This window comes from Ammospiza nelsoni, chromosome 34 (genome assembly GCF_027579445.1).
Source record: "Ammospiza nelsoni isolate bAmmNel1 chromosome 34, bAmmNel1.pri, whole genome shotgun sequence".
Classification (NCBI taxonomy): Eukaryota; Metazoa; Chordata; class Aves; order Passeriformes; family Passerellidae; genus Ammospiza; species Ammospiza nelsoni.
This window is the reverse complement of record NC_080666.1, coordinates 2294973-2322062: the sequence shown is the minus strand read 5'-3', so window position 1 is coordinate 2322062 and position 27090 is coordinate 2294973. Positions and strand designations below refer to the sequence as shown.

The 27090-nt window shown below is 52.8% G+C and overlaps 3 protein-coding genes across 6 annotated transcripts; all 3 read right to left on the bottom strand.

Moving 5' to 3' along the window:
• Positions 1 to 1325: 1325 nt before the first annotated feature.
• Positions 1326 to 11079, bottom strand: LOC132085930 (kallikrein-14-like). Its single transcript, XM_059491396.1, has 6 exons — positions 11057 to 11079; positions 8347 to 8384; positions 5483 to 5711; positions 3520 to 3773; positions 2406 to 2542; positions 1326 to 1523 (listed from the first exon to the last, which is right to left on the bottom strand). Exons 1-6 carry the CDS (start codon positions 11065 to 11067, stop codon positions 1371 to 1373), a joined length of 822 nt encoding a protein of 273 aa, XP_059347379.1. The 5' UTR covers positions 11068 to 11079; the 3' UTR covers positions 1326 to 1370.
• Positions 11080 to 15031: 3952 nt separating this feature from the next.
• On the bottom strand, positions 15032 to 21373 carry LOC132086006 (vasodilator-stimulated phosphoprotein-like). 4 transcript variants are annotated; one of them, XM_059491467.1, is made up of 6 exons: positions 21351 to 21373; positions 18633 to 18746; positions 17321 to 17378; positions 16899 to 17021; positions 15272 to 15385; positions 15032 to 15131 (listed from the first exon to the last, which is right to left on the bottom strand). In XM_059491467.1, the coding sequence occupies exons 3-6, from the start codon at positions 17345 to 17347 to the stop codon at positions 15054 to 15056; spliced, it is 342 nt and encodes a 113-aa protein (XP_059347450.1). In that variant the 5' UTR covers positions 17348 to 17378; positions 18633 to 18746; positions 21351 to 21373; the 3' UTR covers positions 15032 to 15053. The 4 variants fall into 4 exon arrangements, with proteins under 4 accessions (XP_059347450.1, XP_059347449.1, XP_059347448.1 ...); XM_059491466.1 differs by lacking the exon at positions 21351 to 21373 and adding an exon at positions 20345 to 20867; XM_059491465.1 differs by lacking the exon at positions 21351 to 21373 and adding an exon at positions 20366 to 20867.
• Positions 21374 to 21692: 319 nt separating this feature from the next.
• LOC132085990 (uncharacterized) lies at positions 21693 to 24869 on the bottom strand. Its single transcript, XM_059491449.1, has 3 exons — positions 24690 to 24869; positions 23369 to 23543; positions 21693 to 22880 (listed from the first exon to the last, which is right to left on the bottom strand). The coding sequence occupies exons 2-3, from the start codon at positions 23531 to 23533 to the stop codon at positions 22728 to 22730; spliced, it is 318 nt and encodes a 105-aa protein (XP_059347432.1). The 5' UTR covers positions 23534 to 23543; positions 24690 to 24869; the 3' UTR covers positions 21693 to 22727.
• Between the last annotated feature and the right edge of the window lie 2221 nt (positions 24870 to 27090).

Sequence of the window (27090 nt, the reverse complement as noted above, 5' to 3'; positions counted from 1 at the left end):
AAGGTGTCCCCACGGTGTCCCCAAGGTGTTTCCATGATATCTCCATGTTGTCCCCATGACCTGAACCTGTCCCAAGATGTCCCCAAGGTGTCCCCAAGGTGTCCCCACGGTGTCAGTTCCTCCCCATGGTCTCCAGGATCCATGGGGTGAACCTGCAGACCCTGGTGTGACCCATGTCCATGTCCCCGTGATATCTCCACATTATCCCCCTGTCCCAAGGCTGTCCCCAAGGTGTCCCCAAGGTGTCCCCAGGTGTCCCCATGTCCCCAGGGTGTCCCCAGGTCAGTTCCTGGCCATGGTCTCCAGGATCCACGGGGTGAACCTGCAGACCCGGGTGTGACCCCAATGTCCTCCATCCCTGTGTCCCCCTGATATCTCCATGTTATCTCCATGATCTGAACCTGTCCCCACGTTATCCCCGTGGTGTCCCCATGTCCCCACGATGTCCCCATGTCCCCAGGTCAGTTCCTGGCCATGGTCTCCAGGATCCACGGGGTGAACCTGCAGACCCTGGTGTGACCCATGTCCATGTCCCCGTGATATCCCCACGTTATCCCCCTGTCCCCAGGCTGTCCCCAAGTGTCCCCAAGGTGTCCCCAAGGTGTCCCCAGGTCAGTTCCTGGCCATGGTCTCCAGGATCCACGGGGTGAACCTGCAGACCCTGGTGTGACCCATCCCTGTGCCCCATGGTATCTCCACATTATCCCCCTCTCCCCAGGCTGTCCCCAGGTGTCCCCAGGTGTCCCCAAGGTGTCCCCATGTCCCCAGGGTGTCCCTGTGATATCTCCACATTATCCCCATGACCTGAACCTGTCCCCAAGGTGTCCCCAAGGTGTCCCCACATCCCCAGGGTGTCCCCAGGTCAGTTCCTGGCCATGGTCTCCAGGATCCACGGGGTGAACCTGCAGACCCGGGTGTGACCCCAATGTCCTCCATCCCTGTGTCCCCCTGATATCTCCATGTTATCTCCATGATCTGAACCTGTCCCCACGTTATCCCCGTGGTGTCCCCATGTCCCCACGATGTCCCCATGTCCCCAGGTCAGTTCCTGGCCATGGTCTCCAGGATCCACGGGGTGAACCTGCAGACCCGGGTGTGACCCATCCCTGTGCCCCATGGTATCTCCACGTTATCCCCCTGTCCCCAGGCTGTCCCCAGGTGTCCCCAGGTGTCCCCAGGGTGTCCCCACGATGTCCCCATGTCCCCAGGTCAGTTCCTGGCCATGGTCTCCAGGATCCACGGGGTGAACCTGCAGACCCTGGTGTGACCCATGTCCATGTCCCCGTGATATCCCCACGTTATCCCCCTGTCCCAAGGTGTCCCCAAGGTGTCCCCAGGCTGTCCCCAAGGTGTCCCCAGGTGTCCCCAGGTCAGTTCCTGGCCATGGTCTCCAGGATCCACGGGGTGAACCTGCAGACCCGGGTGTAGACGCCGGGGTGGCCGGGCAGGGCACAGGTCTGCAGCCCCCAGGACACGACGCCCTGCAGGGTCCCATTGCAGGACAGGGGACCCCCGGAGTCACCCTGGGGACACACGGGGGGCAAAGGTCACGCTGGGGTCGCTCGGGGGTCAAAGGTCACGCTGGGGTCGCTCGGGGCCGTTTCGGGTTTTTTTGGGGATTTTTTTGGGATTTTTTGGGAGATTTTTTTTTTTAATTTTTGGAGAATTTTTGGGGGGGGATTTTTGGGGTTGTGGTCACGTTTGGGCAGATTTGGAGCACATTTAGGGCACTTTTGGGCACATTTTGGGCAGATTTGGGGGGATTTTTTGGGCACATTTGGGGCACATTTTGGGCAGATTTGGGGGGATTTTTTGGGCACATTTGGGGCACATTTTGGGCAGATTTGGGGCAGATTTGGGGTGTATTTGGGGCACATTTTGGGCAGATTTGGGGCACATTTAGGGCACATTTTGGACAGATTTGGGGCACATTTTGGGCAGATTTGGGGCATATTCGGGGCACATTTAGGGCAGATTTGGGGTACTTTTTGGGCATATTTGGAGCACATTTAGGGCACATTTTGGGCACATTTAGGGCACATTTTGGGCAGATTTAGGGCGCATTTTGGGCAGATTTGGGGCAGATTTAGGGCACATTTAGGGCAGATTTGGGGCACATTTTGGGTACATTTAGGGCAGATTTGGGGTGTATTTGGGGCACATTTAGGGCACATTTTGGGCAGTTTTGGGGTGTATTTGGGGCATATTTTGGGCAGATTTGGAGCACATTTAGGGCAGATTTAGGGCAGATTTGGGGTACATTTAGGGCAGATTTGGGGCATATTTGGGGCCCATTTAGGGCAGATTTGGGCTACATTTAGGGCAGATTTGGGGTACATTTAGGGCAGATTTGGGGCGTATTTGGGGCCCATTTTGGGCAGATTTGGGGCGTGTTTGGCACCCACCTGGCAGGAGTCGACGCGGCGGTTGCTGACGCCGGCGCAGAGCATGCTGGGCGTGATGCGCCGCGGGTACGCCCGGCGGCAGGCGGCGTCCGACAGCAGCTGCACGTAGGCGCACATCAGCCGCTCCGGGAGCGTCACTGCGGGCACACGCACGGCTTACTCACGGGTTACTCACAGGTTATTAATGGGGCTACTCACGGGGTAGTCATGGGGTTAGTCATGGGGTTACTCAGGGGTTACTCAGGGATCAGCCGCTCCGGGAGCGTCACTGCGGGCACACGCACGGGTTACTCACGGGTTACTCACAGGTTATTAATGGGGCTACTCACAGGGTATTAATGGGGTTAGTCATGGGGTTACTCAGGGGTTACTCAGGGATCAGCCGCTCCGGGAGCGTCACTGCGGGCACACGCACGGCTTACTCACGGGTTACTCACAGGTTATTAATGGGGCTACTCACAGGGTATTAATGGGGTTAGTCATGGGGTTACTCAGGGGTTACTCAGGGGTTACTCAGGGATCAGCCACCCCAGGAGCGTCACTGCGGGCATACTCATGGGTTACTCACAGGTTACTCACAGGTTACTCACAGGGTATTCATGGGGTTAGTCATGGGGTTACTCAGGGGTTACTCAGGGATCAGCCGCCAGTTTCCCCCAGATTTCATCCCCTATTTCAGCCCAATTTCAGCCCGATTCCCCCCAAATTTCATCACCTATTTCACCCCAATTTCATCCCAAATTTCAGCCCAATTTCAGCCAAATTTCACCCAAATTACGCTGCAACTTCACCCAAATTTCACCCAATTTCCCCCCCAGTTTTCACCTCAATTTTCCCCTCATTTTTCCCCAAATTTCACCTAAATTCCCCCAAGTTTCACTCAAATTTCACCCAAATTTCCCCAAACTCCCCCAAATGTCACCCAAATTCTCAGTATCACCGACCTTGGGGAGTGGTGACCGTGCCCCAGCCGGACACCAGGCAGGGCTGCCCGGGCTGGCCGCAGGCCCGGGGCAGGGGCAGTGGCCGCACGCTCCGGCCGATGGTGACCCCAAATCCCCCAATTTCACCCCAAATCAATGTCACACGTGGTGTCACACGTGGCGTCCCCTACCCTGCGGGGTGGTGACCGTGCCCCAGCCGGACACCAGGCAGGCCTGCCCGGGCTGGCCGCAGGCCCGGGGCAGGGGCAGTGGCCGCACGCTCCGGCCGATGGCCGCCGGCCGGTCCAGGCGCAGCAGGGCCAGGTCCGAGTCCAGCGTGACGGGGTCGAAGCGGGGGTGGGGCAGCGCCAGCGTCACCCGGCGCTCCTGCTCCGTCCCCTCGCGCCGCCGCAGGTCGTCCTCGCCCAGCCGGACGCGCAGGCCCCTGGGGACGGCGAGGGGACAGCGGGGGGACAGCGGGAGAGTCGGGCAGAATCGGGGGAAACGGGACTTGGGGACATTGGGGACATTGCGGGGGTTGGGGACATTGGGGGTGTTGGGGACACTGGGGGGGGGTTGGGGAAAATGAGAGGGTTTGGGGATGCTGGGGACATTGGGGACATTGAGGGGGTTGGGGACATTGAGGGGGTTGGGACATTGGGGACAGTGGGAGGTTGGGTAAAATGAGGGGGGTTGGGGATGCTGGGGACATTGGGGACATTGAGGGGGTTGGGGACATTGGGGACATTGAGGGGACAGTGGGAAAAAATGGAGGAAAGTTGGGGAGAATTGGGCAGAATGGGGGGAAATGGGCCTTGGGGACATTGGGGACTGAGGGGGCTTGGGGAAGTTGGGGACATTGGGGACATTGGGGACTTTGCGGGGTTGGGGACGTGGGGACATGGAGGGGGTTGGGGACATTGGGGATGTTGGGGACATTGGGATATTGGAGACTTTGGGGGGATATTGGGGACATTGCAGGGGTTGGGGACATTGAGGGACATTGGGGACATTGAGGGGGTTGGGGACATTGGGGACTTTGGGGACAATGGGGTCATTGGGGGGCTTTGGGACATCGGGGACATCGGGGACGTTGGCACACGGTGGCATTGGGGATGTTGGGGACACGGGGCGTGGGGACATCAGGGAGTCAAACGGTGTCACCACGGGGCGTCCGCTGTCCCCAGGGGCTGCCCCCCGTCCCTGTCGTTGTCCCCAGGGTGTGTCCCCGTGTCACTGTGGGGTGTCCCCAGTGTCACCTCCTGACGCAGTGTGCCGCGGTCAGCACCCACGCCGGTGCCACCAGCACCCCGCACAGCTGTCCCTGTCACTGTCCCTGTCCCCAGTGTCCCCGGTGTCACCTCCTGACGCAGTGTGCCGCCGTCAGCACCCACGCCGGTGCCACCAGCACGCCCCACAGCTGTCACTGTCACTGTCACTGTCCCCAGGGGTGTCCCCGGTGTCACCTCCTGACGCGGTGTGCCACTGTCAGCACCCACGCCGGTGCCACCAGCACCCCGCACAGCTGTCCCTGTCACTGTCCCTGTCCCCAGTGTCCCCGGTGTCACCTCCTGACGCAGTGTGCCGCGGTCAGCACCCACGCCGGTGCCACCAGCACGCCCCACAGCTGTCACTGTCACTGTCCCCAAGGGCTATCACTGTCCCTGTCACTGTCACTGTCCCCAGTGTCCCCGGTGTCACCTCCTGACGCAGTGTGCCGCCGTCAGCACCCACGCCGGTGCCACCAGCACCCCCCACAGCTGTCCCTGTCCCTGTCACTGTCACTGTCCCCAGGGGTGTCCCCGGTGTCACCTCCTGACGCAGTGTGCCGCCGTCAGCACCCACGCCGGTGCCACCAGCACCCCCCACAGCTGTCACTGTCCCTGTCACTGTCCCTGTCACTGTCCCCAGGGGTGTCCCCAGTGTCCCCGGTGTCACCTCCTGACGCAGTGTGCCGCGGTCAGCACCCACGCCGGTGCCACCAGCACCCCGCACAGCTGTCCCTGTCACTGTCCCTGTCCCCAGTGTCCCCGGTGTCACCTCCTGACGCAGTGTGCCACTGTCAGCACCCATGCCGGTGCCACCAGCACGCCCCACAGCTGTCACTGTCACTGTCACTGTCACTGTCACTGTCCCCAGTGTCCCCGGTGTCACCTCCTGACGCAGTGTGCCGCCGTCAGCACCCACGCCGGTGCCACCAGCACGCCCCCGCAGCGCAGGGGGCCGTAGAGCAGCGCCTGCCAGGGCTGGGACAGGGGCACGCACGGGTACCCCCCGATGATCCGGTCCTCGTCACCCGCGCCCGCCGGGGACAGCGGCACGCAGGTGGCACCCTCGGCCCGCTGGCCCTGGGGACACGGCGGCGGCTGGCACACGGTGGCACCTGCGGGGACAAAAGGACACAAAGGGACAATGAGGGGACAAGGGCAGCGGCTGGCACAGGGTGGCGCCTGCGGGGACAAAGGGACAATGAGGGGACAAAGGGACACAAAGGGACAGTGTGGGGACAATGGCGGCGGCTGGCACAGGGTGGCGCCTGCGGGGACAAAGGGACAATGAGGGGACAATGGCGGTGGCTGGCACACGGTGGCACCTGCGGGGACAGAGGGACACAAAGGGACAGTGTGGGGACACGGTGGCACCTGCGGGGACAGAGGGACAATGAGGGCACAAAGGGACACAAAGGGGCAGTGTGGGACAAAGGGGCAGTGTGGGCACACGGTGGCACACGCGGGGACAAAGGGACACAAAGGGACAGTGTGGGACAAAGGGGCAGTGTGGGCACACGGCGGCACACGCGGGGACAGAGGGACAATGAGGGACAGTGTGGGCACACGGTGGCACCTGTGGGGACAGAGGGACAGTGGGGGTGCCTTTGTGGACGTGGTGGCAGCGGGAGTGGCAGCTGGGTCACCGAGTGTGGCATCTTTATGGGGACAACGGGTGTGGCACCTCCATGGGGACGATGCCACCAGGAGTGTCACCTGGGCCGCCAAGTGCCACCAGGGCCACGTGTCCCCATAAAAGGTGCCACGCCTGCTGTCCCCACAAGGTGACATTCTTGGTGGCATCCATGGGGACGCGTGTGTCACCTCGCGGGGACAGTAGAGGTGGCACCTTCTGGGGGACATGGGGCCACCAGGTGTGGCACCTCCATGGGGACAGTGCCACCCAGAATGTCACCTCCATGGGGACAAGCATGGCACCTCCATGGGGACAGGTGTGTCACCTCCATGGGGACAAGCATGGCACCTCCATGGGGACACGTGTGTCACCTCCATGGGGACAAGCATGGCACCTCCATGGGGACAGGTGTGTCACCCCCATGGGGACAAGTATGGCACCTCCATGGGGCCACCAGGTGTGTCACCTCCATGGGGACAAGCATGGCACCTCCATGGGGACAGGTGTGTCACCCCCATGGGGACAAGCATGGCACCTCCATGGGGCCACCAGGTGTGTCACCTCCATGGGGACAAGCATGGCACCTCCATGGGGACACGTGTGTCACCTCCATGGGGACAAGCATGGCACCTCCATGGGGACACGTGTGTCACCTCCATGGGGACAAGCATGGCACCTCCATGGGGACACGTTGGCACCTCACGGGGACAATGCCACCAGGAATGTCACCTCCATGGGGACGTGGGGACAGCAGGTGTGGCACCTCCATGGGGACAGTGCCACCAGGAGTGTCACCTCATGGGGACAGCAGGTGTGGCACCTTTTATGGGGACAGCGCCACCCGGATTATCCCCCGCTCACCGGGTGTGGCGCCGGTGTGGGGACAGGAGTGTCACCTCGTGGGGACAGCTGGAGTGGCACCGACACGGGGACACGTGTGACACCTCCATGGGGACAGTGCCACCCAGAATGTCACCTCCATGGGGACACGTGTGTCACCTCCATGGGGACAGTGCCACCAGGAGTGTCGCCTCCATGGGGACAAGTGTGTCACCTCCATGGGGACAAGGCCACCCAGAATGCCACCAGGTGTGGCACCTCCATGGGGACTTGGGGACACGTGTGTCCCCTCGTGGGGACAGCAGGTGTGTCACCTCCATGGGGACAGTGCCACCCAGAATGTCACCTCCATGGGGACACGTGTGGCACCTCCATGGGGACAAGCATGGCACCTCCATGGGGACAGTGCCACCCAGAATGTCACCTCCATGGGGACAGCAGGTGTGTCACCCCCATGGGGACAATGCCACCAGGTGTGGCACCACCATGGGGACACCTGTGTCACCTGCATGGGGACAGTGCCACCAGGAGTGGCACCTGGGCCACCAGGTGTGGCACCTGCATGGGGACACGTGTGTCACCTCCATGGGGACAGTGCCACCAGGAGCGTCCCTGTGTCCCCAGGTGTCCCCAAATTGACTCTAAATTGGTTCCCAAGTCCCCGAAATGTCCCCAAAATGTCCCTAAATGTCCCCAAATGACACCAAATGTCCCCAAATGACACCAAATGTCCCCCAACGTTCACAAAATGTCCCCAGGTGTCCCCAAATTGACTCTAAATTGACTCCAAAGTCCCCGAAATGTCCCCAAAATGTCCCCGAAATGTCCCCAAATGACACCAAATGTCCCCAAATGACACCAAATGTCCCCCAACGTTCACAAAATGTCCCCAGGTGTCCCCAAATTGACTCTAAATTGACTCCAAAGTCCCCGAAATGTCCCCAAAATGTCCCCAAATGACACCAAATGTCCCCCAACGTTCACAAAATGTCCCCAGCTGTCCCCAGATGTCCCCAAATTGACTCCAAATGTCCCCAAACTATGCCGGAAATGTCTCCAAATTGACTCCAAATGTCCCCAAAATGACACCAAATGTCCCCAAACATTCACAAAATGTCCCCCAGGTGTCCCCAAATTGACTCTAAATTGACTCCAAAGTCCCCAAAATGTCCCCAAATTGACTCCAAGTGTCCCCAAAATGCCCCCAGATGTCCCCAAAACATCCCAAACTGTCCCCAAGTGTCCCCAAAGTGTCCCCAGGTGTCCCCAGGTACCTGAGAGCAGCAGCAGCAGCAGCAGCGGCTCCACGGCCCTGAGGGGACACGGAGGGGACATGGAGGGGACACGGAGGGGACATGGAGGGGACATGGAGGGGACACGGTGACCCGGCTGCCCCTCCCCCACGGCCTGGCCCCTCCCCCTCCTTTTTTTTCCCCATTTTCCCTCAATTTTTCCCCAATTTTCCCCCATTTCCCCCCCATTTCCCCATTCCTCCCGTTTGCCCATGGCCCCATTGCCCCCATTTCCCCACATTTCCATCCCCCACATTTCCATTTCCCATTTCCCCCAAAATTCCCCCACATTCCCCCCATATTTCCATTTCCACTCCCCATATTCCCCCATAATTCCCCCATATTTCCCCCATATTTCCCCCACATTTCCAACCCCCTCCTCCATTTCCCCCCTATTTTTTCCCATTCCCCCCAATATCCCCCCACATTCCCCCCATATTCCCCCCAATTTCCATTCCCCATATTCCCCCATAATTCCCCCATATTTTCCCCATATTTCCCCCCATATTTCCATTTCCATTCCCCATAATTCCCCCATAATTCCCCCATAATTCCCCCATAATTCCCCCATATTTCCCCCCATATTCCCCATATTTCCATTTCCATTCCCCCATAATTCCCCCATATTTCCAACCCCCCCCTCCATTTCCCCCCTATTTTTTTCCATTTCCCCCAATATTCCCCCCCATATTTCCCCCATTTCCATTCCCCATATTCCCCCATAATTCCCCCATAATTCCCCAATATTTCCATTTCCATTCCCCCACATTTCCCCCACATTCCCCCCCATATTTCCCCCATTTCCATTCCCCATAATTCCCCCATATTCCCCCCATATTTCCCCCATTTCCATTCCCCATATTCCCCCATAATTCCCCCAAATTCCATTTCCATTCCCCATATTCCCCCATATTTTCCCCCATATTCCCCCATATTTCCATTTCCATTCCCCCATATTTCCCCCACATTTCCATCCCCCCCCTCCATTTCCCCCCTATTTTTTCCCATTTCCCCCACATTCCCCCCACATTCCCCCATTTCCATTCCCCATATTCCCCCATAATTCCCCCATAATTCCCCCACATTCCCCCCCATATTTCCCCCATTTCCATTTTCCCATATTCCCCCATATTTCCCCCATATTCCCCCCATATTTCCCCCATTTCCATTCCCCATATTCCCGCATATTCCCCCATATTCCCCCATATTTCCCCCCATATTTCCATTTCCATTCCCCCATAATTCCCCCATATTTCCCCGATATTTCCCCCATTTCCATTCCCCATATTTCCCCCATAATACCCCAATATTTCCCCCCACATTCCCCCCACATTTCCATTTCCATTCCCCCATAATTCCCCCATATTCCCCCCACATTCCCCCCATTTCCATTCCCCATATTTCCCCCATAATTCCCCCAATATTCCCCCCCACATTCCCCCATATTTCCATTTCCATTCCCCCATATTCCCCCATATTCCCCCATATTTCCCCCATATTTCCATCCCCCCCTCCATTTCCCCCTATTTTTTCCCATTCCCCCAATATTCCCCCCACATTCCCCCCATATTTCCCCCATTTCCATCCCCCATAATTCCCCCATATTTCCCCCCATATTTCCCCCCATATTCCCCCCATAATTTCCCCATATTTCCCCCCATATTTCCATTTCCATTCCCCCATATTTCCCCCATATTCCCCCCACATTTCCATTTCCATTCCCCCATAATTCCCCCATAATTCCCCCATATTTCCCCCATATTTCCCCCCACATTTCCATTTCCATTCCCCCATAATTCCCCCATAATTCCCCCATATTCCCCCCATATTTCCCCCCTTTCCATTCCCCATATTCCCCCATATTTCCCCCATATTTCCCCCCATATTTCCCCCATATTTCCATTTTCATTCCCCCATATTCCCCCATATTTCTCCCATTTCCATTCCCCATATTTCCCCCCATGTTTCCATTTCCATTCCCCCATAATTCCCCCATAATTCCCCCACATTTCCATCCCCCCCTCCATTTCCCCCCTATTTTTTCCCATTTCCCCCAATATTCCCCCCATATTCCCCCCACATTCCCCCATATTTCCCTCCACATTTCCCCCATTTCCATTCCCCCATATTCCCCCATAATTCCCCCATAATTCCCCCATATTTCCCCCCATATTTCCATTTCCATTCCCCCATAATTCCCCCATATTCCCCCCACATTCCCCCCATATTTCCCCCATTTCCATTCCCCATATTCCCCCATAATTCCCCCATAATTCCCCCCATATTTCCATTTCCATTCCCCCATATTTCCCCCATATTCCCCCACATTTCCATCCCCCCCCTCCATTTCCCCCCTATTTTTCCCATTTCCCCCAATATTCCCCCCACATTCCCCCCCATATTTCCCCCATTTCCACTCCCCATAATTCCCCCCATATTCCCCCCATATTTCCCCCATTTCCATTCCCCATATTCCCGCATATTCCCGCATATTCCCCCATATTTCCCCCCATATTTCCATTTCCATTCCCCCATAATTCCCCCCATATTTTCCCCCATTTCCACTCCCCATATTCCCCCATATTCCCCCATATTTCCCCCTCATTTCCATCCCCCTCCTCCATTTCCCCCCTATTTTTCCCATTCCCCCCAATATTGCCCCCATTTCCCCCCACATCCCCCCTGTCCTCACCGCTGTCCCATCCTGTCCCCGCTGTCGCCTCTGTCCCCGCCCCCCCCGCGCTGTCCCCGCGCTTTTGTGGCCGCGCCCGCCCTGGGGGAGGGGCGGGGCCGCTCCTGCCTCAGTTTCCCCGGATCTCGTTAATCCCGGGACGCTCTGACTCAGCCATCCCGCCCCGCTTTGGCCCGCTTTGGCCCGCTTTGGCCCACTTTGGCCCGCTTTGGCCCGCTTTGGCCCAGTTTGGCCCAGTTTAGCCCAGTTTGGCCCAGCTTGCCCCAGTTCGGAGCCCGCCCAGCCCCGCTTTTCCCGTTTTCCCCCCGATTTTTCCTTATTTTATCAGGATTCCCCCCCTGATTTTCCCCCGTTTTGCCTCATTTTCCCCTGATTTTCCCCATTTTAACCTCAATTTTCCCCTGATTTCCTCGTTTTGCCTCATTTCCCCCCTGGTTTTCCCCATTTTGCTTCATTTTCCCCCGATTTCCCCAGTTTTGCCTCATTTTCTGCTGATTTTCCCCAGTTTTGCCTCATTTCCCCCTGATTTTCCCCATTTTAACCTCAATTTTCCCCCGATTTCCTCGTTTTGCCTCATTTCCTCCCTGATTTTCCCCATTTTTACCTCATTTTCCCCTGCTTTACGCAAGTTTTGCCTCATTTCCCCCCCTGGTTTTCCCCATTTTGCTTCATTTTCCCCCGATTTCCCCAGTTTTGCCTCATTTTCTGCTGATTTTCCCCAGTTTTGCCTCATTTTCCGTGGCTTTTGTCCCTTTTCTCCCCCGTTTTCCCCATTCTTACTTCATTTTTCCCTGATTTTTCCCATTTTAATGTGAATTTTCCCCTGATTTATCCCATTTTTGCCTCATTTTCCCTGATCTTCCCCATTTCTGGATCATTTTTCCTTGGGTTTTCCTCCTTCCTGCCCATTTTTGTCTCATTTTCCCCTGATTTTCCCCATTTTTGTCTCATTTGCTCTGGATTTTGTCCCTTTCCACCCCTTTTTTCCCCCTTTTCTCCCCCATTTTCACCTCATTTGTCCCCTGATTTCCCCCAGTTTTGCCCCTTTTCACCCTGATTTCCCCCATTTTACCTCATTTGCCCCTTCATTTCCCCCATTTTTGCCTCATTTCCCCCTCATTTCCCCCATTTTTGGATATTATTTCCCGGGTTTTCCTCCTTCCCACCAATTTTTCCCCTTTCTCTCCTGATTTTCCCCACTTTTGGATCATTTTTCCTCCTTCCTGCCCATTTTGATGCAGAAAACGAGGGGGGAAAGGTGGGAAAATTAGGAAAAAAAAAAAAGAAAAACTCGAGGGGAAAATGGATGAAAAAATGAGGAAAATGTGAGGGGGAAAAAGGCAGAAATTTTGAGGGGAAAAGATGGAAATGTGAGGGGAAAAGGGGCAGGAAATATCAGGGGCAATAGGGCAGGAAAATGAGAGGGAAAATGTGGGAAATTTGAAGGAGACAAATCAGGAAAATGAGGGGAAATGGGCTGGAAAAATGAGGAGGAAAACATGGGAAATGTAAGGGGGGAAAAGGGGGGAAAGGACAGGAAATTTGAGGAGAAAAAGGGAAATGTGAGGGGAAAAGTGCAGGAATTGTGAAGGGGGAATATGGCAGGAATTGTGAGGGAAACATGAGGGGGAAACAGTGGAAAAATGGAGGGAAAAGGAGGGAAATTTGAGGACAAAAAGGACAGGAAATGTGAGGGGAAACAGTGGGAAATGTGAGGGGGAAAAGGTGGAAATCGTTAGGGGAAAATGGAGGAAAACATGAGGGGAAAAGGAGAGGAAACATGAGGGGAAAATAGCAGAAACTACGAGGGGAAAAAAGTGGGAACTGTGAGGGGAAAAAATTGGGAAATGTGAGGGGGGAAATGGCAAGAAATGTGAGGGGAAAAAAGGTGGGAAGCGTGAGGGGAAAGGGGCAGGAAATGTGATAGGAAAATGGCAGAAACTTTGAGGGGAAAAAGTGGAAAGCGTGAGGGGGAAAAGGGTGGGAACTGTGAGGGGAAAAATGGTAGGAAGCATGAGGGAAAATGGAGGAAAACACGAGTGAAAATGGGGGGAAAAGTGAGGGGAAAATGGAGGAAAACATGAGTGAAAACGAGGGGAAACGTGAGGGGAAAAAAGTGAGAAGCACGAAGGGGAAAAAGGGCGAGAACTGTGAGGGGGAAAAGGCAGGAAACATGAGGGAGAAAGGTCATAAACATGAGGAGAAAATGGAGGAAAACGTGAGGGGAGAAATTGAAGAACACATGAGGGAAAAATGGGGAAAACATGAGGGAAACATGGAGGGAAACATGAGGAGAAAATGTTGGGAAACGTGAGGGGGGAAATGGAGGAAAACATGAGGGGAAATGGAGAAAAACGTGAGGGGGAAATTGGGAAACATGAGGGGGAAAAGGGCGGGAACTGTGAGGGGAAAAATGGTAGGAACCATGAGGGAAAATGGAGGAAAACACGAGTGAAAATGGGGGGAAAAGTGAGGGGAAAATGGAGGAAAACATGAGTGAAAACGAGGGGAAACGTGAGGGGAAAAAAGTGGGAAGCACGAGGGGGAAAAAGGGCGAGAACTGTGAGGGGGAAAAGGCAGGAAACACGAGGGAGAAAGGTGATAAACATGAGGAGAAAATGGAGGAAAACGTGAGGGGAGAAATTGAAGAACACATGAGGGAAAAATGGGGAAAACATGAGGGAAACATGAGGAGAAAATGTTGGGAAACGTGAGGGGGGAAATGGAGGAAAACATGAGGGGAAATGGAGAAAAACGTGAGGGGGAAAAGTGGGAAACATGAGGGGGAAAGGGTAGGAACTGTGAAGGGGAAAATGGAGGAAAACATGAGGGGGAAAAGGGAGGGAAACATGAGGGGGGAAAGGGCGGGAACTGTGATGGGAAAATGGGAGAAACTTTGAGGGGAAAAAAGTGAGGAGAAAATGGAGGGAAACGTGAGGGGAAAATGGAGGAAAATGTGAGGGAAAATGGGGGCAAACATGAAGGGAAAAAGTGGGAAGCATGAGGGGGAAAATGGAGGAAAATGTGAGGGAAAATGGGGGGAAATGTGAAGGGAAAAAAATGGGAAGTGTGAAGGGGAAAAGGCCGGGAACTATGAGGGAGAAAATGGAGGGAAAATGGCGGGAAATGAGAGGGGAAAATGGCGAAAAACATGAGGGGAAAAAAGTGAGAAGTGTGAAGGGGAAAGGGCCGGGAACTATGAGGGGGAAAATTGAGGGAAGCATGAGAGAAAAAGGTGGGAACTCTGAGGGGGAAAATGTAAGTAAATGTGAGGGAAAAAAAGTGGGAAGTGTGAGGGGGAAAATGGTGGCAACTGTGAGGGGGGAAATGGAGGGAAACGTGAGGGGAAAATGGAGGGAAACGCGAGGGGGGAAATGGAGGGAAATGTGAGGGGAAAACGTGAGGGGGGAAAAGGTGGGAAATGTGAGGGGATAATGGCAGGAACTTTCAGGAGAAAAAAGGCGGGAAATGTGAGGGGGAAAATGGCAAGAACTGTGAGGGGGAAAAAAGGTGGGAAATGTGAGGGGATAATGGCAGGGACTTTCAGGGGAAAAAAGGCGGGAAATGTGAGGGAAAATGGAGGGAAACGTGAGGGGAAAAGGAGAGGAAACGGGAAAATAGCAGAAACTACGAGGGGAAAAAATGTGGGAACTGTGAGGGGGGAAATGGATGGAAATATGAGGGGAAAATGGGGGGAAACGTGAGGGGAAAATGGAGGGAAGTGTGAGGGGAAAATGGAGGAGAAAAGGGCGGGAAATTTGACGACAAAAAGGGTGGGAAATCTGAGGACAAAAAGGGTGGGAAATTTAAAGACAAAAAAGGGCTAAAACCTGAGGGGAAAAGGCTCCCAGCTGGCTCCCAGTTGGTTCCCAGTTGGCTCCCAGGGCTCCCAGTTCAGCTCTGGGCTGCCCCCAGCGCCACCAATGACCTCATCCCCCTCCCCAGCCAATCAAATAAAGGAGGCGGAGCCAGATGCACTCTCAGCTGTGATTGGTCTTTATTGTTGAACAGGGGGCGTGGTCTCAGCTGGCCCCGCCCCTGGGGCAGGCATCGCTGTCTGATAGATCACCACGGGCTGGGGGCGGGGACAGGGGGCGTGGTCAGTGTTTGCCACGCCCACAACCCCGCCCCAATGTCCATATAATGAAGCAAGACCCTTATAAACCACACCCCCCTCATTAATCACCCCGTGGCCACGCCCCTTCTGTCACTCACCATTGTCGTCGCCTTGGGGCGCGCCCTGGCGGCCGCCACGCAGCCAATCACGGCCAGCACCGCCCCCGCCGCTGATGACGTCAGCAGCAGCACGTGGGTGCCCAGCAGCACCCCCTGGTGGACGGGAAATGGGGGAAAAAGGGGGAAAATCGGCTCAAAATGACAGAAAATTGACACTAAAATTGACCAGACCATGACCCCATAATGGGCCTAAATCCAGCCCTAAACTGACCCAAAATTTCATCCAGAACTGACCTGAAATTAATCCCAAATTGACCAAAAATTGATTAAAAACTGACTTGAAATTAATTCCAAATTGATCAAAAATCGATTAAAAATTGACCTGAAATTATTCCCAAGTTGATCAAAAATTGAGCAAAAACTGACCTGAAATTAATCCCAAACTGACCAAAAATTGATTAAAAATTGACCTGAAATTAATCCCAAACTGACCAAAAATTAAAACTTGACTCTTAATTGACACAGAAATGACCCAAAATTGACACATAAAGTGACCCATGAGTGACCAATAAGTGACCAAAAACTGACCCGTGAGTGACCAATAAATGACCAGTAACTGCCCCAGAGTGACCCAAAGTGACCCATAACTGCCCCAGAGTGACCCATAACTGCCCCAGAGTGACCCAAAGTGACCAATAACTGACCCATAACTGCCCCAGAGTGACCCATAACTGCCCCAGAGTGACCCAAAGTGACCAATAACTGACCCATAACTGCCCCAGAGTGACCCATAACTGCCCCAGAGTGACCCAAAGTGACCCATAACTGCCCCAGAGTGACCCAAAGTGACCAATAACTGACCCATAACTGCCCCAGAGTGACCAATAACTGCCCCAGAGTGACCAAAAGTGACCAATAACTGCCCGAAACTGCCCCAGAGTGACCAATAACTGCCCCAGAGTGACCAAAAGTGACCAATAACTGCCCGAAACTGCCCCAGAGTGACCAATAACTGCCCCAGAGTGACCAAAAGTGACCAATAACTGCCCGAAACTGCCCCAGAGTGACCAATAACTGCCCCAGAGTGACCAATAACTGACCCATAACTGCCCCAGAGTGACCAATAACTGACCAATAGTGACCAATAACTGCCCCAGAGTGACCCAAAGTGACCAATAACTGCCCCAGAGTGACCAATAACTGACCAATAACTGCCCCAGAGTGACCAATAACTGTCCCATAATTGACCCAGAGTGACCCAGAGTGACCAACGGTGACCCAGAGTGACCAGCAGTGACCAATAGCTGTCCCATACACTGCCCCAAATTGACCCAAATTGCCCCAGAGTGACCCATAACTGCCCCAGAGTGACCGATAACTGCCCCGAACTGCCCCAAACTGCCCCAGAGTGACCATCACTGCCCATCACTGCCCATCACTGCCCATCACTGACCATCACTGACCATCCCTGACCAGTGGTGACCATCACTGACCATCACTGCCCATCACTGACCGGTGGTGACCATCACTGACCATCACTGACCGGTGGTGACCATCAGTGACCGGTGGTGCCCGCCACTGCCCGTCAGTGACCGGTGGTGACCATCAGTGACCGGTGGTGCCCGCCACTGCCCGTCAGTGGCTGGAGGCGGCCGCGGGCGCTCACCTGTGCGGCCGGGCCCAGGTTGTAGCACCAGGGGCAGCTGTGGGGGAGGAGCAGCCCCTGCACGCCCAGGGCCAGGAAGGACACGATGGACGCCACGATGTCCAGCGCCAGCGCGGCCCGAGCCTGCGGTGAGTGACCGCTGAGTGACCGCTCAGTGACCAATGAGTGACCACTGAGTGACCAATGAGTGACCGCTCAGTGACCGCTGAGTGACCGCTGAGTGACCAATGAGTGAGCATTGAGTGACCGCTGAGTGACCGCTGAGTGACCGCTGAGTGACCACTGAGTGACCACTGAGTGACCAGAGTGACCACTGAGTGACCAGTGAGTGACCAGTGAGTGACCACTGAGTGACCAGTGAGTGACCAGTGAGTGACCAGCAGCCGCCCACCCCCCACTGTCCCCACTGTCCCCGCTCTCACCCGTCCGGCCGAGGGTCCCTTGGCCATGGCCGCCAGCGCCGCCCCCCGCCACCATCAGCTGTGGGACCAGTATGGACCAGTACGGACCAGTATGGACCGGTATGGACCAGTACGGACCAGTACGGACCAGTATAAACCAGTATGGACCAGTATGGACTGGTATGGGCCAGTATGGACCAGTAACCCCGAATCCCCTTTTCACCCATCCCAATCCCATCCCAGTCCCTCCCACTCCCTCCCAGTCTATCCCAGTCTATCCCAGTCCCTCCCAGTATATCCCAGTATATCCCAGTATATCCCAGTATATCCCAATCCCATCCCAATTCCATTCCAGTCCCTCCCAGTATACCCCAGTATACCCCAGTCCCTCCCAGTATCCCCCAGTCCCTCCCAGTCCCTCCCAGTATACCCCAGTATATCCCAGTTTATCCCAGTCCCCCCCAGTCCCTCCCAGTCCCTCCCAGTATACCCCAGTATCCCCCAGTCCCTCCCAGTATAACCTAGTATATCCCAGTCCCCTCCCAGTCCCTCCCAGTCTATCCCAGTTTGATCCCAGTCCCTCCCAGTCTATCCCAGTCTATCCCAGTATATCCCAATCCCATCCCAGTCCCTCCCAGTCTATCCCAGTATATCCCAGTCTATCCCAGTCCCATCCCAGTCCCTCCCAGTCTATCCCAGTTTGATCCCAGTATATCCCAGTCTATCCCAGTCTATCCCAGTATATCCCAGTCTATCCCAGTCTATCCCAGTATATCCCAGTATATCCCAGTATATCCCAGTCTATCCCAGTATATCCCAGTCCCTCCCAGTATATCCCAGTCTATCCCAGTATACCCCAGTATATCCCAGTATACCCCAGTATATCCCAGTCTATCCCAGTATATCCCAGTATACCCCAGTCTATCCCAGTATATCCCAGTCTATCCCAGTCTATCCCAGTCTATCCCAGTATATCCCAGTCTATCCCAGTATACCCCAGTCTATCCCAGTCTATCCCAGTCTATCCCAGTATATCCCAGTCCCTCCCAGTATACCCCAGTCTATCCCAGTCTATCCCAGTCTATCCCAGTCTATCCCAGTATATCCCAGTCTATCCCAGTCTATCCCAGTATACCCCAGTCTATCCCAGTCTATCCCAGTCTATCCCAGTATACCCCAGTATACCCCAGTCTATCCCAGTCCCTCCCAGTCTATCCCAGTCTATCCCAGTCTATCCCAGTCTATCCCAGTCTATCCCAGTATACCCCAGTCTATCCCAGTATATCCCAGTCCCTCCCAGTATCCCCCGCTCCCCCCGCCCCTCCCCCCTCACCACGGGGCCGCTCCCCAGGGCCGTTCCGAGCTGCGCCCCCACGGGGTCTCCGAGCGAGCCCAGCAGGGCCGCCCCGAGCGCCCCCTGGAGGCTCCCGAGCAGCACCTGCGACACCTGAAGGGGGGGGGGGGAGGGGCGGGGCGGGTGTGGGGGGGGGGGGAGGGGGGGAGGGGGAAGACACCAAAAAAAAAAAAAAAAAAAAAAAAAAAAACCACGAAAAAAAAAATTCCGAATTTAATAGGAGGGAAAATCGCCCCTCCCCCACCCTAAAAAAGGGAGCCAAAATCGCCCCTCCCCCCCAATCTAAAATTTGCCCCTCCCCCCACCCTAAAAAGGGCCTAGATCCGGCCCCGCCCCTCCCCCACCCCAAACGCTCCCGAATCCCAAAGTCCAAAAAGTCCCGGAGCCGCCCCTCCCCCACCCCCGGGGCCTCCCAGTTCATCCCAGTACAAACCAGTAAGGGCAGAAAGCAGCACAGAGCAGCACAAACCGGCAAGAGAAACCCCAAACCAGTACAGAGCAGTAACCCCAACCAGTACAAACCAGTAACCACAACCCCCCTCCCAGTACAAACCAGTATAAACCAGTACAAACCAGTAACCACAACCCCGAACCAGTACAAACCAGTATAAACCAGTACAAACCAGTACAAACCAGTAACCACAACCCCAAACCAGTACAAACCAGCACAAACCAGTAACCCCAACCCCAAACCAGTACAAACCAGTATAAACCAGTAACCCCAAGCCCACTCCCAGTTTACTCCCAGTATAAACCAGTAACCTACAAACCAGTACAAACCAGTACAAACCAGTAACCCCAACCCCAAACCAGTATAAACCAGTACAAACCAGTAACCCCAACCCCAAACCAGTATAAACCAGTACAAACCAGTAACCCCAACCCCAAACCAGTACAAACCAGTAACCACAACCCCAAACCAGTACAAACCAGCACAAACCAGTAACCCCAACCCCAAACCAGTCTAAACCAGTATAAACCAGTAACCCCAAGCCCACTCCCAGTTTACTCCCAGTATAAACCAGTAACCTACAAACCAGTATAAACCAATACAAACCAGTAACCCCAACCCCAAGCCAGTATAAACCAGTAACCCCAACCCCAAACCAGTACAAACCAGTACAAACCAGTAACCCCAACCCCAAACCAGTATAAACCAGTACAAACCAGTAACCCCAACCCCAAACCAGTATAAACCAGTACAAACCAGTAACCCCAACCCCAAACCAGTACAAACCAGTAACCCCAACCCCAAACCAGTACAAACCAGCACAAACCAGTAACCCCAACCCCAAACCAGTCTAAACCAGTATAAACCAGTAACCCCAAGCCCACTCCCAGTTTACTCCCAGTATAAACCAGTAACCTACAAACCAGTATAAACCAGTACAAACCAGTAACCCCAACCCCAAACCAGTACAAACCAGTACAAACCAGTATAACCCCAACCCCAAACCAGTATAAACCAGTAACCCCAACCCCAAACCAGTATAAACCAGCAGAAACCAGTAACCCCAAACCCACTCCCAGTTTACTCCCAGTACAAACCAGTAACCCCAAACTCCCTCCCAGTACAAACCAGTATAACCCAGTCCCCCCAAACCCTTTCCCAGTCGTTCCCAGTACAAACCAGTACAAACCAGTAACCCCAGTGCCCCTCCCAGTCGCTCCCAGTCGCTCCCAGTACAAACCAGTACAAACCAGTCGCTCACCCCCAGCGCCAGGGGCTCCCCCCACAGCCGCTGCCCCCGCTTGGGGTGGGGGAGGGGTCCCGGGGGGGGGTGGGGGAGGGGCCGCGGCCTCCGCCCCTCCCCCCCCTGCGGGCACCACCCGCGTCAGCAGCAGCAGCTCCGCCATCACCAGTATGGACCAGTATAAACCAGTATGGACCGGTATAAACCGGTATGGACCGGTATAAACCAGTATGGACCGGTATAAACCAGTATGGACCGGTATAAACCGGTATGGACCGGTATAAACCGGTATGGACCGGTATAAACCAGTATGGACCGGTATAAACCAGTATGGACCGGTATAAACCGGTATGGACCAGTATAAACCAGTATGGACCGGTATAAACCAGTATGGACCAGTATAAACCAGTATGGACCGGTATAAACCAGTATGGACCGGTATAAACCAGTATAAACTGGTATAAACCAGTATGGACCGGTATAAACCAGTATGGACCGGTATAAACCAGTACAGACCAGTACGGACACGCTCAGTCCCTCCCAGTTTGTCCCAGTTCCCGCCCAGTTTGTTCCAGTTTGCTCTCAGTCCCTCCCAGTTCATCCCAGTTTGTCCCAGTTTATCCCAGTCCATCCCAGTCCCTCCCAGTTCCCTCTCAATCCCCTCCCAGTCTCTCCCAGTTCAGTCCAGTTCCCTCCCAGTAACCCCTAAACCCCAAACCAGTATAAACCAGTAACCACAAATCCCCTCCCAGTCCCTCCCAGTAACCCCAAATCCCCTCCCAGTCTCCTCCCAGTTTGTCCCAGTCCCCCAAACCAGTACAAACCAGTAACTCCAAATCCTCTCCCAGTCTCCTCCCAGTTGGTCCCAGTAACCCCAAATCCCCTCCCAGTACAAACCAGTACAAACCAGTACAAACCAGTCCCCCCCCAAACCCCCTTTTCTCCCCTCCCAGTCCCTCCCAGTTTGTCCCAGTCCCCCAAACCAGTCCCTCCCAGTACAAACCAGTCCAAACCAGTCCAAACCAGTCCCCCAAACCAGTCCAAACCAGTCCAAACCAGTCCAAACCAGTCCAAACCAGTCCAAACCAGTCACCCGTTACCGCCCCCCTTTAGAGCGCTGTGGGACCGAGCAAAGGGGGCGTGGCCAGACCAAGCCCCGCCCCCACAATTTGGCCACGCCCCCTTAGGGGAAAAAAAAGGCGCCAAAATCGCCCCAAAATGGCGCCAAATTCGGCCCCTCCCCCCCCCCCCCCCCCCAATTTTCCAATTTTGGGGCCTAAAAAATCCAAATTTGGGTAAAACATAAAAAAATCCCGATTTTGTTTTCAGCACCCAGGAGACGAAATTGGGGTTCAAAATCTTTATTTTGGGGTCAAAATTACAAATTTTGGTTTTAAAGCAATCACAATTTTTGGGGTTAAAATCCCGACTTTTTGGTCATAAAATCCTGATTGGAGGCTTTAAAGAAATCTCAATTTTTTTTGGTCAAAAATCTGATTTTTTTGGGCTATAAAATCTGAATTTCTGGGTTAAAAAAGCCCACATTTTTGGTCAAAAATCCGAATTTTGGGCCTTAAAAATCTCAATTTTTCATTAAAAACCCCCAATTTTTGGTTATAAAATCCGAATTTTTGGGCTAAAAAATCACAGCTTTTGGGTTAAAAAGTTCCAATGTTTCAGCTATAAAAACATCCCAATTCTGGGTCAAAAATCCAAATATTTTACTTTGAAAAATCCCAGTTTTTACTTTTTAAAATGCCAATTTCTTGCTGTAAAAAAAAAATCCAATTTTTACTTTATAAAATCCCAATTTTTTGCTTTACAAATTCCCAATTTTTGGGTTATTTCATCTAAATGTCTTTGTTAAAAAAAAACACTCAATTTTTGGGCTAAAAATTCCCAATTTGTGCTTCCAAAAATCCCAATTTTTGAGTTATAAAATCCCAATTTTCTGGCTAAAAACTCCGAATTTTTTGCTTTAAGAAATCCGAATTTTTAGACTAAAATAATCCCAACTTTGGCTTTTATAAAATCCCAATTTTTTCCTTTAAAAATTGTCAATTTGGGGTTCAAATTCCGATTTTTTGGGGCTAAAAACCCCCAATTTTTGGGTTATAAAACACGAATATTTTGGGTGAAAAAATCCCGATTTTTTCTTTTTAAATCCCATTTTTTTTTTTTTTTTAAATCCCAATTTTTTTCCATTAAAATTTGTCAATTTTGGGGTTGAAATTCCGATTTTTTGGGGCTAAAACCCCTTAATTTTTGGGTTATAAACACGAATTTTTTGAGTGAAAAAAATCCCGATTTTTTTTTTTTTAAATCCCGATTTTTCCTTTAAAAATTGTCAATTTGGGGGTTGAAATTCCGAGTTTTGGGGTTAAAAGCAGCGGATTTGGGGCTGGAGCTCCCCCAGCAGCGCCACCCGAGGGGCCCCGAGCGTCACCAGCGCCGGCGGCGGCCAAATGACGTAGGCGGGGACGGGTGACGTCGTCGGTGACGTCATCGGTGACGCCATCGGCGGGCAGGGCGGCTGCGGAGGGGAGAGAGAGGGAAAAAAAGGGTTAAAAATTGGGGATTTCGGGGTTAAAAATTGGGGATTTCGGGGTTAAAATTTGGGGATTTTCGGGTTAAAATTTGGGGATTTGGGGGTTAAAAATTGGGGATTTTTGGGGTTAAAAATTGGGGATTTTGGGGGTTAAAATTTTGGAATTTTGGGATTAAAAATTGGGGATTTTTGGGATTAAAAATTGGGGATTTTTGAGGTTGAAAATTGGGGATTTTTGGGGTTAAAAATTGGGGATTTTTGGGGTTGAAAATTGGGGATTTGGGGGGGTTAAAATTGGGGATTTTGGGGTTTAAAAATGTGCATTTTTGGGGTTAAAATGTGGATTTTTGGGGTTAGAAATTGGGGATTTTGGGGGGTAAAAAAAATTTGAAATTTTGGGGGTTAAAAAGGGGATTTTGGGGGTTAAAAAAAATGGAAATTTTGGGTTAAAAATTGGGAATTTCAGGACTTACCTGGGCCGGGGGAGGGGAGCAGGGCCGGGGGTGTCGCTGCCCCTTGGGGAGATTTTTGGGGAGGTTTTTGTGATTTTTGGGGAGGTTTTTGTGATTTTTGGGGTGACCCCGGGAGGGAGCCTTGGAGCGGCCCCGGCGGCGGCAGCAGCGGCAAAGGCGCCCCATGGCCCCAAAACTGGGGAAAAACGGGAAAAAAAGGGAAAAAAATCAGCCAGGAACGATCAAAATTGGCAAAAATGAGATTGGAAATCTTAAAATGTTTCAAATAAGCACAAAATAAACCCCCAAAAACGGCCCAGAATATCCCAAGTAGCCCCAAAATTGCCCAAAAATTGCCCAAAAATTACTGAAATGTTTCCAATCATCAGATAATAAAGCAAAAAAAAAAAAGCCAAGAAAGCCAAATTATCCAAATTTTACCCCAAAATTCCCCCGAAATCCTCCCAAATCCTTTCCCCCCTCCCCGCAGCCCAAATTTTCCCCAAAATTTTTCCTCCAAAAAACCCCAAATCCTCCCGAATTTTCCCCGAAAACCCCAAAAATCCCCAAATCAACCCCAAAAATTCCCTAAAAAAAAAAAACCAAATCCCCCCAACCCCTCCCTGCACCCCAAAAGTCCCAAATTCCCCCAAAAATCCCCACAAAAAAAACCAAATCCCCCCCGAATTTCCCCCTCAAACTCCAAAATTCTCCCCAAATCCCCCCCCAAAAAATCCCCAAAATTCCCCCAAAAATCCCCCAAAAAATCTCCAAAATTCCCCCAAAAATCCTCAAAAAATCCCTCAAAAAAATCCCGAAAATTCCCCGAATTTCCCCCAGAATTTCCCCCAAACCCCTCCCCCACCCTCCCCGCGCCCCAAAATTCCCAAACCTGCCAAAAATCCCCCCCCCAAAATTCCCAAAAATCCCCCCAAAAATCCTCCAAAAAATCCCCAAAATTCCCCCAAAAATCCTCAAAAAATCCCCGAAATCCCCCCAAAAATCCCCAAAAATCCCCAAAATTCCCCCAAAAATCCCCCAGAATTTCCCCCAAACCCCTCCCCCACCCTCCCCGCGCCCCAAAATTCCCAAACCCGCCAAAAATCCCCCCCCAAAAATTCCCGAAAATTCACCCAAATTCCCCCCGAAATCCCCCAAAATTCCCCCAAAAATCCTCAAAAAATCCCCGAAATCCCCCCAAAAATCCCCAAAAAATCCCGAAAATTCCCCGAATTTCCCCCAGAATTTCCCCCAAACCCCTCCCCCACCCCCCCCGCGCCCCAAATTCCCAGATTTGCCCCAAATCCCCCAAATTCCCCCCAAAATTCGCCTTTTCCCTCACCTGACCCGCAGCTCTCTCACCCCAAATTCGGCCGCGGCCTCTCTGGGATTCGGGGGGGGCGGGGCCGCATTTTTGGGCTGCGATGACGTCACCACCGCAACCCCTTTATGACGTCATCAGCGCCCCCAAAAGCATTCATTAAAACCCCGCCAAACCTTTAATTAAAGCCCTTAAAAAACGAGGTCGATCCTAAAAATAATAATAAAAAAAAAAACAAACCAAAACCGGTCCGGGCACCCCAAAAACCGGCTGGGGTGGTGATGACGTCATCGAGGCGTTAATTGAGGTCACTGCAGCCCAAAATGGCTCCGGGCGCCCCAAAAACCCCGAATTTGGGGGGGGGAGGGGAGGGAAAAGGGGGAAGGGAGGCGGTGACGTCATCGGGAGGCGGGAAAGGGGGCGGGGCTTGGGGAGGGAGCGGAAATTTGGGGAGCGAACCCCAAAAATTGGGGATGGAACCCCAAAAATTGGGGATTGAACCCCGAAATTTGGGATTGAACCCCGAAATTTGGGATTGAACCCCAAAATCAGCCCGGGAACCCCAAAATTGGGAATTGAACCCCAAATCCTGGAAGGGAACCCGAAATTGGGGGAGCGAACCCCAAAAAATTGGGATTTGAACCCCGAAATTTTTGGATGGAACCCCAAAAATTGGGGATTGAACCCCGAAATTTGGGATTGAACCCCGAAATTTGGGGATGGAACCCGAAAATCAGCCCAGGAACCCCAAAAATTGAGAATTGAACCCCAAATCCTGGAAGGGAACCCGAAATTTGGGGATTTAACGCTGAAATTTGGGGATTTGAACCCCGAAATTTGGGATTTTGATGCCCAAAATCAGCTCGGGAACCCCAAAATTGGGAATTGAACCCCAAAATTTGGGGATTGAACCCCGAAATTTGGGATTTTAACCCCAAAATGTGAGAAGGGGAGAGGAAATTTGGGGGTTGAACCCCAAAAATTGGGGGTTGAACCCCGAAATTTGGGGATGGAACCCCAAATTCAGCCCGGGAACCCCAAAATTGAGAATTGAACCCCAAATCTTGGAAGGGAACCCAAAATTTGGGGATCGAACCCCAAAAAATTCGGAATTAAACCCAAAATTTGGGGATTTGAATCCCCAAATCAGCCCGGGAACCCCAAAATTTGGGAATGGACCCCAAAATTCGGGGTTTTAACACCAAAAATTGGGGATTGAACCCCGAAATGATCCCAGGGACCCCAAAATTCCGGAATTTTACCCCAAAATGATCCCAGGGACCCCAAAATTCCGGAATTTCACCCCAAAATGATCCCAGGGACCCCAAAATTCCGGAATTTCACCCCAAAATCCCCCTGACTGCCCCCCCCAGTGACGTCATCAATGCCCAAATTTGGGAATTTTGCCCCAAATTTCCCCTCCCACCCCGATGACGTCATCGACTTCCCCCGATGACGTCATCGACTTCCCCCGATGACGTCATCGACTCCCCCCTGATGACGTCATCAACCTCCCATAAACCCCCAAACTACCCCGATGACGTCACCGCCTCATTTGCATACAGCTCTTTTGCATAAACCGCCTCCCATTGTATCCCTATTTGTGCATCCCTCATTAGCATAAATCTCATTTGCATACCGGCGACCCGCCCACACCAAGGACTCGAGGCTCGGCAGTCCAGCTCATTTGCATGTTCATTTGCATGTTCATTTACATATCGGGGCTTGGCACAATTAATCCGTTAATTATGGCACTCATTTGCATACGGGCGTTCATTTGCATACAGCGATGTGTTTGCGCGGCGGTGCTCATTTGCATACGGTGCTCGGTGCTCATTTGCATGCCCCGCCTCGTTTGCAGGTTCATTTGCATATCGCAATTAAGTGAGATGTGCATTTGTGCGGCTGTGTCAGTGCTCATTTGCATAATGCTTTGTTTATGTACAGCTCATTTACATAATAAATAACCCGCGGTTACAGTTCTCACCTCCATCTCATTTGCATACCACCTCATTTACATCTATTTACACATCCCTCATTTGCATATCACCCTCATTTGTATTGCCACACCCCCCCTCATTTGCATAAAGTGCTGTTGAGGTCTCGTCCTCTTGTCTCATTTACATATTGCTCTTTTAAATATCTCTCATTTGCATACAGCTCATTTGCATACAGCTCATTTACATGCGCACTCCTCTCACACTGGGGGGGGATCGACCCCAAATTTGGGGAATTTGACCCCAAAATTTGGGGAATTTTCCCAAAAATTTGGGGATTTTTTTTGTGCTGAATTTGGGAGATTTTACTCAAAATTTTGGGATTTTGGGGGTGAAATTTTGGGGGGATTTTCTCCCAAACTTTGAAGAAATTTGACCGAAATTTTGGGGTTATTTTAAACAAATTTTGAATTTTTTTCCCTGAA